The sequence below is a fragment of the Nothobranchius furzeri genome, chromosome 7 (genome assembly GCF_043380555.1).
Source record: "Nothobranchius furzeri strain GRZ-AD chromosome 7, NfurGRZ-RIMD1, whole genome shotgun sequence".
NCBI lineage: Eukaryota > Metazoa > Chordata > Actinopteri > Cyprinodontiformes > Nothobranchiidae > Nothobranchius > Nothobranchius furzeri.
In genome coordinates, this window is record NC_091747.1 from 27,056,276 (window position 1) to 27,071,511 (window position 15,236).

At 48.3% G+C, this 15,236-nt stretch overlaps 2 protein-coding genes across 5 annotated transcripts in view; both read right to left on the minus strand.

Moving 5' to 3' along the window:
- ttn.2 (titin, tandem duplicate 2) overlaps positions 1-15,236 on the minus strand; it is a 215,954-nt gene that overhangs the window by 153,929 nt on the left and 46,789 nt on the right. For all 4 annotated transcript variants that reach the window (XM_070552978.1, XM_070552977.1, XM_070552976.1 and 1 more), the window contains exons 38-40: positions 14,683-14,871; positions 12,475-12,843; positions 10,169-10,219 (exon numbers count right to left, since the gene is read on the minus strand). In XM_070552978.1, coding sequence (XP_070409079.1) covers positions 10,169-10,219; positions 12,475-12,843; positions 14,683-14,871 — 609 coding nt within the window. The remainder of the gene's footprint in view (positions 1-10,168; positions 10,220-12,474; positions 12,844-14,682; positions 14,872-15,236) is intronic.
- Positions 1,279-9,967, minus strand: LOC139070522 (muscle M-line assembly protein unc-89-like). Its single transcript, XM_070552862.1, has 5 exons — positions 9,955-9,967; positions 9,543-9,614; positions 9,351-9,354; positions 9,152-9,234; positions 1,279-9,027 (listed from the first exon to the last, which is right to left on the minus strand). The coding sequence occupies exons 1-5, from the start codon at positions 9,965-9,967 to the stop codon at positions 1,601-1,603; spliced, it is 7,599 nt and encodes a 2,532-aa protein (XP_070408963.1). The 3' UTR covers positions 1,279-1,600.

Sequence of the window (15,236 nt, forward strand, 5' to 3'; positions counted from 1 at the left end):
TCTGTTGTTTTTCTGAATATTTCATTGTAAATCAAACATTTAAGCATTTGTGATTAGTTTGGTTTAAAGTCACAACTGTTTTTGCTTGCCTGTAGCCCTTTGAGATCTCGATATAAAAAGCATTATAAATAAAATTCATTACTACTAATATTATTATTATTATTATTATAACTGGGGGTGTTTTTATATCTGCTGCATATTCAGAGGTTCCATCCATCTATTTTCATTCCGCTTATCTGGAGTCGGTTCGCGGGGGCAGTAGCCTAAGGCGAGAGGCCCAGACTTCCCTCTCCCCAGCCACTTGGGCCAGCTCCTCCAGGTGAATCACAAGGTGTTCCCTGGCCAGGTGATTGACATAGTCCTTCCACCGTCTGGGTCTATCTTTAGGTCTCCTCCCGGTTGGACGTGCCCGGAAAACCTCACCAGAGAGGTGTCCAGGAGGCATCCTGACCAGATGCCCGAGCCACCTTAACTGGCTCCTCTCGATGTGGAGGAGCAGCGGGTCTACTCTGAGCCCCCACCGAATGACCGAGCTTCTCGCCCTATCCCTAAGGGAGAGCCCAGCCACTCTTCGGAGAAAACTCATTTCGGCCGCTTGCATCCGTGATGTCGTTCTTTCGGTCACTACCCAAAGCTCATGACCATAGGTGAGGGTAGGAACGTAGATCGATCGATAAATTGAGAGCTTCGCCTTCTGACTCAGCTCTCTCTTCACCACGACAGACCGGTACAACGCCCACATCACTGCAGATGCAGCACCAATCAGCCTATCTATCTCACGCTCCAGTTTTCCCTCATTGGTGAACAAGACCCCGAGATACTTAAACTCCTCCTCATGGGGCAGGATCTCATCACTGACCTGGAGAAGGCATTCTACCATTTTCCGAATCAAGACCGTGGTCTCAGATTTAGAGGAGCTGATTCTCATCCCAGCTGCTTCACACTTGGCTGCGAACCGCTCCAGTGAAAGCTGAAGATCACGTTCTGATGAAGCCAACAGGACCACATCATCTGCAAAAAGCCGAGACTTGATCCTGAGGCCACCAAAACGGATGCCCTCCACACCTTGGCTGTGCCTAGAAATCCTGTCCATAAAGGTTATGAACAGAATCGGTGGCAAAGGCCAGCCTTGGCGGAGTTCAACTCTCACTGGGAACGAGCCCATTCAGAGGTTTTATCTGATTAAAGCCTCCTTACGTCTCATGCAGCAGCTATGACCCTAACTCCCCTAAAATCAAATTAAATGAAACTTCACATTAACATTAACTGAGTCACATGGAAGAATAAAAACCACAAGAATTTAATCATAGATTCCAAAGAAAAAAAATTGTTGGTTCAGCTTTTATGTAACAAACAGAAACAAGTACAAATGTAGTGAATGGCTTGATGTTATGTGATTTTAATCACAGATGATCCAGACTCATCACTTCAGTCCAACACACAAAAACACAAAAACCTTTCAGACTCATTCCAGGAGTCATCGTCTCTTCCCAGAGGGAGACGAGGCCAACGATAAAATCCTGGTAAAGTTAAGGCAAACTCTGATACGGACTTTGAAGCTAAACTGTGAAAGGTGAGGTTTTTCTCTGCAGCCTGACCTCTAGAACACCTTGAGTAGCGCAGCAGTTTCTGTGCGCCCAGCTGAGTTCTGGATGATGCATTTGTACTCACCAGCATCACTCTGAATCACGTTGGTAATGAGCAGATTGAAATGACCGGCACTTTTCTCCTGTATTATACACCTACTGTCAGTGATAGGGTCTCCATCCCTATACCAGGAGGCGGTGGGGTTGGGTTTACCACTGAACAGACACTGGAGGATGACGGGGGTCCCTACCGCTGCCGTCATGTTATTTAAGGGAATGACACATTTAGGGGGCATTTCCGTGACCTGGAAATGGAAGCTACATGTATCTGATGACTTCCCTTTGAACTCTACCTTTTCATCCTTTGCTGGCTCAGCAAACACATCAAAGTTAATGCTGACGTATTTCTCTCCCTGTTCACTTGTTTGCTGCTCGGTGTTGGCCACCAACCGGACTGCCCGCTGTGACTCATCCACCTCTTGCTCAAACTCAAACTCCAGTTCTATCTCTGACACCTGCTCCCCGTCGAAAGATGTGTTGCCAACCATCAGGTCAAATTTCTGTGGCTGGACTTTGGCGCTACCCAACGACACCGCCGTCAGCTCCCTACCTCTGGTCTTTCCAGAGAAGGCTTTAGCATTCAGGACCACCAGGGAGGCTCTGCACAGTGTCTCTCCAACAGGGTTGATAGCCCTGCAGGTATAAACTCCACTGTCCTGAGGCATGACTTTAGAGATCTTAAGAAAATGGTTATCTCCATCGGAAAAGTGCAGGTACTTTTTTGTATTGTGTGGAACCTTTTTGTCACCTCGGAACCAGGACACGATTGGGGAGGGAATTCCCATCAGAGAGCACTCAAACATAACAGTGGTGCCCTCTGGGGTTTCCATGTCACAGATGGGATTGATGAATCTTGGAGGCATCTCTGTGACTTCAAAAGCTATTTTCAAATCATCGTGTTCCTGGGTGACAAAATCTACAGTGCCCTCCTCGTAAATGCTGGGTAACACATCCAGAGATATGACCATGCTCTTGTTATCAGCTGTGTACTCTGGTATTGTGATGATCTTCACCTGTTTCTCAAACTCCTTCACCTCATTCTCATCCAGTTCCACCTCAAGAAGAATCTCCTGAGGGGATGGAGAGCGGGAAGAGTTGTTGTTCTCCTCCACATCAAACAGCATCACATGCTGATGGGTGACAGCAGGCGGCGCCAACATGAACCTCGCTTCCTGTGACACAACCACCACTAGAGCAACACTTCTAGCTTCCCCAACATAGTTGACAGCCTCACAGATATATTCTCCCTGATCAGCTTTAGTGACACTGTGAACCACAAGAGAGATGCTATCTCCATCCCTCTCTATCCTAATTCTGTCATCTTCCACCAGTTGGGTCTTGTTGCAGAACCACCTAACATCAGGAGAAGGGAGGCCAAAAACCTCGGCAGCAAAGCTCAGGGACTCCCTTTCAAATACCCTTTTTTTAATGAGAGGTTTGAGGAAGGCTGGGGGTATTCCCTGCACTTTCTCTTGAAGGGTGGCATGTCCTAAGGAACCCCTTGCTTGGGGGTGGAATTGATTTTCATCCAAGTTCATTCCTGTTGGATTGATCTTAAATTCTTCATCAGCAGGAGAGTTCAGGAACTGAACTGGTGAGAAGAACTTCTCACTGGAGTTTCCTGTGGAGGGTCTCTTGTGATCTATGGGAGAGAAAAGGAAGTCCTCAGGTGTCAAAAATCCTCCAGGTGCTTCAGAACTGGGAGTGTGGGAAGACTTCAAAGTGTGGAGAGACTCTGCATTTGGCAGAGAGACCTCCGTAGAAGAACCTGGGGTGTAAAACCTCTCGGTTGCCTCAACCACTTCTTCACTCACAGTACTTCCGAGCTCTATGGACATCTCCGACTCAGGGGTCAGGGGTCGACCCCATTCTGCAGGAGGGTTGTAGTAGTCGTAAACAGCACCGAATGTCACCTCCTCTTCTTCCATAGAACCAGCTGCTGCTGCTGAATCTCCACCAGCTTCAACTGCATCTACACCTTCTGAATCGTCTCCTTCCTGCTGCTGTCTAACACAACTTGCTGGTGGATCAGGTGAGTTCATTGGAACATTGGGCCTAATGACTAACGGTTCAGGTTTGAGCAACCTGTGGACGTTAGGTTGAACCATTTCTCCAGTCACAGTTTTCTCTTGTCCTTCCGTTGCATCAACCTGAGACTCTGGGATACCAACAAAGATACCACTGTCCAGGGACGCCTCTGGGACTGAAATCAGCTTTTGACCAACAATTCTGTTCTCCTCACTCAATCCCTCCAAAGCAAACATCTCATCTAACCCTTTGACCTTCTCATCCATTAAAGTTTCAACTTCTGTCAAGATCTTTGCAACACCACTTCCATCAAGAACAGTGGGGGTGTCCACGCTTCCATATGCAGCTGCCCTCTCACACTCTGAAGATCCAGAAATGATTTTAGTTTCACTAACATCTCTGGCTGTCCTGGCTGAGCAAGTCAACACAGGGACCTTTTCTGACTTGAAGGGAATGAAGCTGCTGGTTCTGTCGAATGAAGGCATTTTTGGTTCCTTTACCATCTCCCCTTCACTGGTCTCTACTTGATCGTGGAGATAACTCCGTTTCTGTGGAGTGGGTTTGACCAGATCCATGGAAGGCTTCACATCTTCTACAGACTGTCTCACTGCATCATGGATTCCAGTTTGTCCCTCTACCTTCCCGATATCATAGAGCTCAACGGTTTCAGGTGCTTCAGGTGAGCATGGATTTATAGTTGAAGCAGATCCATAACCACATTGGTTGTAAAGTCCAAAGGCAACCTTCTCCTCCTGTTGGTTCAGGGAAACGGCCACGGGAGGAATAAACTCTTCAGGGAAGTGTGTTTGCTTCCTTTGTCCTTCAGGTGAAGGGGGACTAATCAAATCAGGTGAGTCTGACTCAAAAGCCTGTTTGATCTGTGAAACTTTAATTATAGCAGCTGAACCCTGTAGACCACAGCCTGAAAGAGCTGGGGGCTCTGTGGAAACACCAGCTTTGAACTTGGGGGCTTTGGCAGTCATGTCTGTCGGAGCCTTGTCTTCAGAATGAGAGGCATCGGGTTTCTGGAAATCTTTAGAGGACTTCATGACTCCTGCAGGAGTTAAAACACTGTCACCTCCGTCTGAAGTTTGCACTGAGTCTCCAACTTGAAGAGATGCGTGGGAGATGCTCGTTACTTCTCCAAATTTATTTTTAGCTACACACTTGTACACTCCGGCGTTAGCGTGGGTAAAACTGCTTATATGCAGCCTGAACGTTTTATCATCTGCCTCTGTTCTGTACTTCCCAGTCATTGTGTCAACAAGAAGGTCATTAAAATACCAGGCGACTTCAGGCGCAGGGTCACCGGTCATAATGCACTTTAGAACAGCAGCACAGCCCTCGGAAAAGGCGACATTCTTCTGTTCGGCTACCACACAAGGAGCTTCTCCGGCCACATCGAAGGAGAAGGTAAATTTGTGTTTGAAAGTCTGTGAAGTTCCATCATCACTTAGCACATCTGAAGTTTTCTCTGGAGAAGATTGAGGCTGGTCATCACTGCTCTCCTCTGGCATTTCTGGGAGAGGAGTTGCAGCTGTGACTCTGATCTGCACTGGTGAGGAGGTGAACGATTCATCGGAGAACCGATGTTTGTGGATTACGGTCTGTGGGACTTGTAGCATAGTCTTTCCTGTACTCATGTAGGTCTGAATTTCCTCCTCTTCCAGGATGTCCTGGCTCTCCTCACTTCTGCCTGGCTCATCTGTAACAAACACTTCCTGTGTGACACCAGCACCTCTCAACAATTTTTTGTCTGAAATCTCCAGAGTGGCGCTGCAGATGGATGTGCCGTGTTTGTTGGTAATGACACACTCATACACTCCTTCATGGTCCGTCGTTGGGTAAAAGATGGTGAGCCTGGAGATGTTGGGTTTGCTTTTGATGTCCAAGTCTGGGTTGTGGGTTATCAACTGTCCATCTTTGAGCCAGGTAACAGTGGGCAAAGGATCACCGTGGAACTGGCAGGTAAACTCGGACATTTCACCTATTTTATTTTTCAGTGAAGATATTTCCTTCAAAAATCTTGGAGGGGAACCTGGAGAGCAGGTATCTCCTCCCATTACCCTCCGAGACTCTACAGATGTGATTATCTTATCCTCCATCCTTGAAGTTTCTTGTTGAGAGCTTCCTGCACCCATCGCACCACCTCTTTGTTTCCTTATTGACTCTTCATTTCTTTCATCTTCCTTCCTACCAGAAAAAATGTTTCGATATCTCATTTCTCCAGCAGCTCCTTCTTCTTCTTTTGTTCCTCTCTTAGCACTCACATCGGTTTGGAAGTGCTGGTAGCCTGATTTATCCACAGGTGGTGCATATCCTTCCCTTCTCCACCTCCTCTCAGCTTCTCCTCCCAAATCATCCAGTGGTTGGAAGGCCTGATGAGATGAAGTTCCTTTGACATGTGCAGCGGGTGGTGAAGCAGCATCTGATGGAGGGCTGGATGCTATGGTAGGAGACTGCTTACACTCTGTGACTTGCTGAAGAAGTGAAGGTTTGACTTTTGGAAGAGCTCCAGCAGAAGGTGAAGAACCAGTGTGGACTCGATCTTCTAGCAAAGAGAGGTGGGACTGGAACCCAGTGCTAGCTTGTTTGGCCTGGGTGTCCAAAGCCCACTCTGACTCCAGCTCAGCCACTTCCTCTGGCTCGGTGATGTCTTGTTGCCATTTTAGAATTCGTTGAGCCATCGCTTCTTCCTCACTTACAAAGTACTCGCTGTGCGTCTGCAGCCTCGTCTCACGGCCTTCCTCGGTTGAAGGCCACTGAAGGATGTTAACTTCAGGATCTTGGAAACCAGCTGGAACAGAGCTGTTCAACAGGTATTTTTCATCAGCTGATTGTCCAGCAGATGTTCCCATGCAGCACACCTCAACAGGTTGTTGAGATGTTTCCAGAGATGGGGGTTCTGTAACAGTCCTTCCAAGCCCTGGGGCAGTCTCAGCCCGGAATGGAGAGCAGCCCGCCACCCAGCCAGGTTCTTGTTCTACTGCTTGCTGTTGCTCCATCAGAACATCCTGTTGCCATTTCATTATTCTGTGGGTTAGGGCCTCCTCTTCACTCACAAACGTTTCACTCTCACTCTTCAACTCGGAGATGTTTTCCCTTGAAAGTTGAAGCTCTTGTTCTTCTCTTGACTTCCTCTCTGCTCTGACTTTGGTTGAAGGTGATTGAGTTTCCACTCTCTTGGCTCTACTGCGGATTCTGGGTGATTTTTGTGATAACTCACGTGGAACTATTGCTTCCTGTTCTTCTATCTGAGCTATCTTCCTGGTTTCTGTTTTACCTTTCCTATTTGGTGACTTTGGTGGAACTGTTTGATGAACAGGTTGTCCTCGCTCCACTGCCTCCGGCTGGGGGTTCACGAGCTCCCCAGGCTCCATGTGACCAGTATCTGCTGGAAAGGGCAGATCGGTTTCAGGGTGAAATGACTCCTCCTCTGACATTTGTACACCTTGCTGCCATTTCCTGATCCGCAGAGCCAGAAGTTTCTCCTCACATTCCAATCTCTCAGCCTCCAGGTTTTTCTCATAATGAGCCCTCAAAGAGCCCTTTGCTCCATCAGCTGGTTTTATGAGGGCAGACGTCTCCACCTCCTCCCCACCAGCTTGGGTATTACATGACCTTGGAGTCTCATATTCAGGATTTAGTTTCCTTATGCCTATGATGGATGGTTTTTGTAAAGAAGTGGTCTCACTTTCCTCTGCTAATCTTGTTTCCACCACTTTTTGCTGGGTGTAGATGTTCCCCGTGGGCTCCGCGTACTGTTCCTCAGCTGATTCTGTGTGAAACATCTCCTCTGACATTTTACTTCCTTGCTGCCACTTCCTGATCCTCAAAGCGAGGAGTTTATCTTCACACTCCTGTCGTTCAGCCTCCAGACTCTTCTCGTACTGAGCCCTCAGTGACTCCTCTTCTTCACACAGCTCATCTCCAGCTGTCCCTGAAGCTTGAGGTGGTACCTCCTCATAAAGGAGTGATGTTCCATCCTTACCAAACATCCTGATGTCCTTACTTTCTGAAAAAAGGGCATCTGTATGTGCAGCCTCGGTCCTTCCAGCCTCTATTTTCTGATGTTCACCAACCCCTTGCTTAAACCCAACATCCAGCTGATGTTCATCCATTGTTTGGTCCTGCTGAGCCTCTGGTTTTCTGGAGTCCTGAGGCACCACTGTGTCCACCAGTTCACCTTTCATAATCTGAATGGCTCTGGTTCTGGACTGAGGCTCAAACAAATGTCTCACTCGAGGGCATGAAGGTTCTCTGCTAGACCTCTTCTCATCAGACATGCAAGCAGGCTTGACCTTTAACCTCTCTACATACTCTGCATAACTGGACTCACTGGTGACTGACTCAAGCTCAAACTCAGATGAAGACATGGTGGAGATGGACAGCCTTTTCTTCTGTTTCACAGCCTTTTGAAGAGTCGTAAGTTTTGTTCTCACCTCATTGTGGAGGCTCTCCGTATCACTGAACCTGTCGCTGTACCTGTCACTACACCTGTCGCTCAACTTGTCACTGAACCTGGCGCCAGTGCGTCGGTCACAGTAGACATCACTGAACCTGTCATTAAAACGTTCAGACCTGTCAAACATGGGGGGAGGGGACAGGGCACGCTCAGAGGCTGTTTCTAGATGTTTGGATTCTTTCTCTGACTCCTTGTCTTTCGATGGAGTTCCAGACCTAAAGTACACGGTACGCAGCAAAGCACCTTTAGATCTAGATCTACCTTGATGAACTTTGGCCATCTTATCAAACGGAGACCCTACACATCTGAGATCCACCCTAAACTTCCTCTCTTTCCTTTGCTCGGCCAGGTTGTCCACGCGCTGGTGGGCCTGGGCGGAGCGCCGAGCAAAGCCCAGATAGTTGGCCGACTGCTCCTCCCTAAGCGAGACCAGAAGTGATGCTGTTGACTCAGCAGAACCTTCTGTGTTTATGGCCATCACTTTATAACTACCAGAGTCCTTCTCCCTGATGGTTTCTATAACTAGACTGGTGATGTGCATGTGCATTAAACTCTCCGTACAGATCTTGCGTCGGCGCTCTCTAGGAATGGATCTATTATTATGAAACCAGAGAATGGTTGGTGAAGGACACGCAATCAGTTTGCACTTTAACTCGACTGGCTCCCCCTCCAGGACCGACTGGAACTTCAGTTTCTTGGTGAAAGACGGTTTGATGTTCTCAGTCCAGGAGCTGATGGAGGAGGTCCTGCTGGAGCAGCGGTTGGCCGACACCAGGCTGTGGTCGATGAACTCTTCGGTGTCAGAGAACGCTCCGCGAAGCTGTCGAGCACTGGCCAGCTCCGAGCTGCTGTGTGGTGCTGCTTCTCCGCTGTCGTGAGAAAACAGCTCTGAAAACAGAAACAACAGACAGCTATCAGCGACTCCACCTCAGGTCAGAAAGATGATGATTAATGGAATTATTATTAAATGCATGCTGGGAGTCACAGTGCCATAAGAAATAATTTCACTCACCATATTTGTTCGAATAAACGCAAGACTTGATTCTTTTTATTAGAAACCTGCAGGAAGTTTTGATCCTTCGTCTGTGGAAATTTCTTCAAAACATAAATTATTTTATTATTGATGAAATAAAAACATGTTTCCAAGATGGGTGGCCAACATTCGCTGTTTGTTCTATTTGATGGGTGCTTAGTGCTAGAATGTTCCTTACCTGACTTGCAGACAGGAGAATAAACGCCCTTTCTAATCCTTAACAGGACATGGATGCACAAGCTCTCCAATCCAGAACTTTGATGTCAAACTTAAAAATGAAGCCGTAAAATTGGGCGAGAAGGCGTTTATTCGAACTAATATAGTTTTACTGGTGTTATTTTGAAAGCAAACCACAGGAATCACATCCCACTATCTGCAAGCCAGGCTGGGACATATGTTGCAGGAGGAAAGAACCAGTTCCAGATGCAGAAGACCTCCAGATCTTTTAAAGGGAATCGCAAATCTTTAAAAGAGCTTCAAAAGAGTCACATCCGGTGATTTTTCTCTGACAAGATAAGAAGAACCTTCATGCCAAAATGAAATTCTGGATGCAAAATACTACAAAAACTGTAACAAGCAAGTTGTTTCGGTATTCTCCAGGAGGAAACCACAAGATCCCGTCAAAATAAGAGCAGGTCAAAATATACAGGGAAGGAATTTTCCATCAGAACACAAGAGCATGTCATGCAGCTGTGGCTAGAGGACTAGATAAAGGGACAGTTCAACTTTTTGCTTGTTTACTAGTAGTCTGTGGAACCAAGTTGACTGTGATCCAATCATACACTCAGCATGCATCTACAAATCAGCTTCTCCAGCAGGACCCCAGCTGGTTCTTCACAGGAAACATCTCAAAGAGCCAAGGCTTGGATCAGAGTCACCTGCTGACAGACTACCTTAAGGAGGAACGCCTGCAGGCATCAGATCTATCTGTCCCTTTTCCACTAAGTTTAGGTGTGATCACTAGAACTTGTGAGGAGATCAAAGACAACATCTTACCTTTAACTTCCTGTTCGATTGCAGCTTCAATCTGCTGTCTCACGTGAGTCACTGTGGAGGAAACAAACAGCTTCAGTTCTGTAGAAACTTTGAGAAGAATGAAGCTTTAAAGAAGAGTCTGAATTTAAACAAGGAGCATATTCCTGCTGGGTCACAGGATGGTCCCAGATCTCCACCCTCTGACCCACACTAGTTTACTCCCAGACCAGAAAAGTTCAGAAAGAGGCAGGGTCAGATTTCTGGAGAGGAGTAGGAATAAGGAGGAGGGGAAAATGGGTGATGAAGAGGTTTGTCTGATGAAGGACACTAAGGGACACTGAAAGACACAAGGGCTGGGCGATACGGAAAAAAAATTTGATATAAATTTTTTTATCGGGCAATATATGTGTGTATTTCCACCATCCAGACATCTTCAGCTGCTTAACCACGGTGGGGTCGTGGGGGCACCGGCCTAAGCTGAGAGGCCCAGACCTCCCTCTCCCCTTCTGCGACTTGGGCCAGCTCCTCCGGGTGAATCCCAAGTCTTTCCCTGGCCAGCCGAGAGACGTAGTCCCTCCAGCATGTCCTGGGTCTTCCTTTAAGCCTCCTCCCGATTGGACGTGCTCGGAAAACCTCACCCAGGAGGCGTTCTGACCAGATGCCTGAGCCACCTCAACTGGCTCCTCTTGATGTGGAGAAGCAGCGGATCTACTCCGAGCCCCTCTCGGATGACCGAGCTTCTCACCTTATCTCCAAAGGAGAGCCCAGCCACCCTGTGGAGAAAACTCATTTCGGCCGCGTGTATCCGTGATCTCGTCCTTTCGGTCACTACCCAAAGCTCATGACCATAGGTGAGGGTAGGAACGTAGATTGACCGGTAAATTGAGAGCTTCGCCTTCTGACTCAGCTCTCTCTTCACCACGACAGACCGGTACAACGCCCGCATCACTGCAGATGCAGCACCAATCCATCTATCGATCTCACGCTCCAGTTTTCCCTCACTCGTGAACAAGACCCCGAGATACTTAAACTCCTCCACATGAGGCAGGACCTCATCCCTGACCTGGAGAAGTCATTCTACCATTTTCTGACTCAAGACCATGGTCTCAGATTTAGAGGAGCTGATTCTCATCCCAGCTGCTCCACTCTCAGCTGCGAACTGCTCCAGAGAAAGCTGAAGATCACGTTCTGATGAAGTCAACAGGACCACTCATCTGCAAAAAGCAGAGAGCTGATCCTCAGGCCACCAAAACGGATGCCCTCAACACCTTGGCTGTGCCTAGAAATCCTGTCCATAAAGGTTATGAACAGAATCGGTGACAAAGGGTAGCCTTGGCGGAGTCCAACTCTCACCGGGAATGAGCCCAACTTACTGCCGGCAATGAGGACCAAGCTCTGACACCGGTCATACAGGGACCTAACAGCCCGTATCAGAGGGCCTGGTACCCCATACTCCCGGAGTAGCCCCCTACAGGGCCCCCCGAGAGATTCCGTTTCTAAATCCACAAAACACAGGTAGATTGGTTGGGCAAACTCCCACACACCCTCCAGGACCCCCTAAGGGTGTAGAGCTGGTCCAGTGTTCCACGGCCAGGATGACAACCACATGGCTCTTCCTAAATCTGAGGTTCGACAATCTGTCACACCCTCCTCTCCAGAACCCCTGAATAGACCTTACCAGGGAGGCTCAGGAGTGTGACTGTAGTTGGAACACATCCTGCGGTTCCCCTTTAAAAATAGGGGGCCCACCACCCCGGTCTGCCAATCCAGTGGGACTGCCCCTGATGTCCACGCGATAATGCAGAGCTACATCAGCCAACACAGTCCTACAACATCCAGAGCCTTGAGGAACTCCAGGCGGATCACATCCACCCCTGGGGCCTTGCCAACGAGGAGCTTTTTGACCACCTCAGTGACCTCAGCACCAGAGATTGGAGAGCCCAACCCAAAGTCCCCAGTGGCACCCGCCTGGCTGAGCTGTGTGGCTCTATTCTTGACATCAAAGTTCTATCGACCCCTTTTTGTCAATCAAGAAAAAGTTCTTTCAAAACCGTTCTATCGCCCAGCCCTAAAGGACACTGAGGGACACTAAAGGACACAAAGAGACTGAGGGATGTCCCGACTGCATCACACTGTGTATTTAAACCTCATTGTTCAGTTTAAAAGTATTTTCTAAAGCTTATAAATGTCTGAGTCTTTAGGATCTGATGTTTTCAGAGATATTTAGAGATCAGCTGTTTGGATCGGGACATCCTCTCAGGGTTCGGGAAAAGAACCAGTTGCTTCCAGAGGGAAGGTGGCTGCAAACGGACCCATCCAGGTGATACCTTCTTTGGTAATGGTGAGGGTCGCGGAGCACACGGCCTCCCCGGCGCTGTTAGCTGCCCTGCAGGCGTACTGCCCGGCGTGCTCGGAGAAGGCATCCACGATGATGAGCGTAGCAACATTCGTTAGCTCATCAAAGTGGAACACCACATTCTTGGTGGGTTGGATCGGCTGCTGGTTGTGGAACCAGGTGATTTCTGGCTTGAGAGAAGCCGACAGGCATGCGTGGAAACGAGCCACGCCCCCATGTTCCACTGTGCAGCCAGTGATTGGTCGGAGGAACTCTGGCTTGAGGCCAGCAGAAGGTTTCCTCATGCTGGAGGCCTGCTGGTGCCAGAGAAAGTCAGGACTGCTCACGAGTCGCTCCTGACCTGAAAGGAAATGTGTTGATGGGCTTCAGGAGCCTTGCTGTGTTTACACCCCACCCCCCACCCCTGTGGAGCAGATTCCATAAAAACATCAAAACCTGACAGCACAGATCAGCTGCTCATGTCCGAAGCAGGTCTGGAGCAGCAAACAGCAGCAGCTGTAGAGACCAATGGAGCCACAGCAACATGTAGACCTGTGTTCTGGGCGGAAGAAGTTCCTTGGCCTGTCTAAATCTATGACGTTTTCATGACAACTACCTTGTTTGTGAAGAAGATGCTTCAGGTTAATGCTCTAGAGATCATCAGAGTGATCTGAGATCTTAGTTAAAGCTCCTGGCTGGTGGAACTTCTGGAGCTCCAGGAAGGAGATCTTCTGATCAGGGCCTCCTTGTCGTCCCTCGTTCTAAGTGTCAATCTCGTGGGGACCGGGCTTTGTCAGTCCTTGCTCCATCACTGTGGAGCCAGCTGCCACCTGCAGTTAGGCTGTCTACCTCTTTGCCGGTTTTTAAGAGTCCACTGAAAACTCTTTTTTTTTCCGATGAGCATTTCCAGAACACTTTTTGAAGTCGGCTTGCTTTCATGTTATGTTTAGGTCTTGTTTTTAATTCCTGTTTTAGTCCTTGTTAGGGCGCTTTTATTATCGCTTTATCCCTGTGCTCTACGTTTTACGTTGCATGTTTAACTTCTTTTTTTATGACTACATGTCTTTTTACAGTGTGTTGTAGCGCCTTGGGCGCCTGAAAAGGGTTGTGGAAGGTGCCATATATAAATAAAGCTTTGATTGAATGATTGATTGATTGATGATTGATTGATTGATTGATGGCTGGGAGATTTCATTAAACATAACAAACACATTTAAAACTAGCCAGGCTCACAGAACCTTCGGATGTTTATTCTGTGATACGAAAGGACCCGAGTCTTCAGGAGGACACCTGGTTTCACCAAAGTAACCCCGGCTTTCCACGGGAGCCGTCAGCAGCACGTTACTGCAGCAACACGTCATAGCTGCTGATAGGAACCGCTGTGGTCAACAGAACCTTTTCCACTGGAGCCGTCGGCAGCCGTCAGCAGCGCGAGTCGGCCGCGTCTCAGGAGCAGCATGTCGCGGCCTTTACACGCCGGTTCTATTTTCTACGCGCGACGCCTCTGAAACGGGTCAAGTTCGACATTTTTGGGGAAGGAAAGACAGGAAATTGGACGCAGAAATGGAGAGAAGCTACAGAGATTTTCAGAATAAAGAACGTACTGCCTTCCGGCTGCTTTACTTTTAAAAAAGGTTACTAACTGTGCGTCCCCGTGAGAAGTTATCACCTAGCTAGCGGTCTCCTTTGTTTTTCAGGTCCGTATTGGCGATTATAAAACGGACAGAACATAAAACACAAACCATGTTGTAGTTTTCTCCTGCTTGTTGTTGTGTTTACTGACGAAGTCACTCGTGTGACTTCGTGCTCGGTCGGTGACAGCTGCTCCCCTGCTGCTTCGCGTCTCGTGGGAAGGGCCAAGCAGCAGCTTACGCGAGCAAGACGTGCTGCTGCAGTAACGTGCTGCTGACGGCTCCCGTGGAAACCCGGGGTAACACTTGTGAGATGGGTTCTGTAGATACTGTTTGAAGCTCCAGATGATCTTCAGACATTTTCATTTTTACTAACTGGATCTTTGTGAACAACAGAAACATCTCAGGTTGTCTCAGGCAGGTAGGAACCTCAGAACCTGCATCACCTGAACCAAAGATAGATCTATTCTGGTAGAGATGAATCACCTCAGAGGCACGTGAGACAACCACACATCTGTCTGGTTGTTTTCTGCAGAGTGAACACTGGTTTCTCCGGTCATGGAACTCACCATCCAGACTGAGTGTGGCAGAGCAGGACACCCTCCCAGTGTGGTTGGTGGCCATGCAGGTGTACTCTCCTTCGTCCTCCGGGTACACCCGGGAGATCTCCAGCTGGCAGCTGTCGTCAAACTGGGACATTCTGAAAAAGTCTGACTGCTTGATCTCATTCTCCTTGTGGAACCAGCTGATCTTCACATCTGCACCAAGAGGAGAAGGGGATCATTAAAGATGACAAGCGTCTAGAACAGTGGTTCCCAACCTTATTTTAAAAGGACCCCCTTTCCTGTGTCCAAGAGGCCAGGGCCCCCAACGCCAACTCTACGTGCGTGCACACGATTAAACGTGAATAATTACGAACGTCACCCTGGCAGAGAGCCGTGGCTCCTGCACACTTTGGGTTGTACTATTGGGTGTGTCATCTGGATTGTATACATGCAGCTTTTACAGATAAAATCTTGGTAACCTCACAACCTCAGCACACACAAAATTGTGGGGACCCCCTGCAACATTTTAGGGACCCCTTTGAAGGGGTCACGGACCCCAGATCTGGTCTAGACTGCAT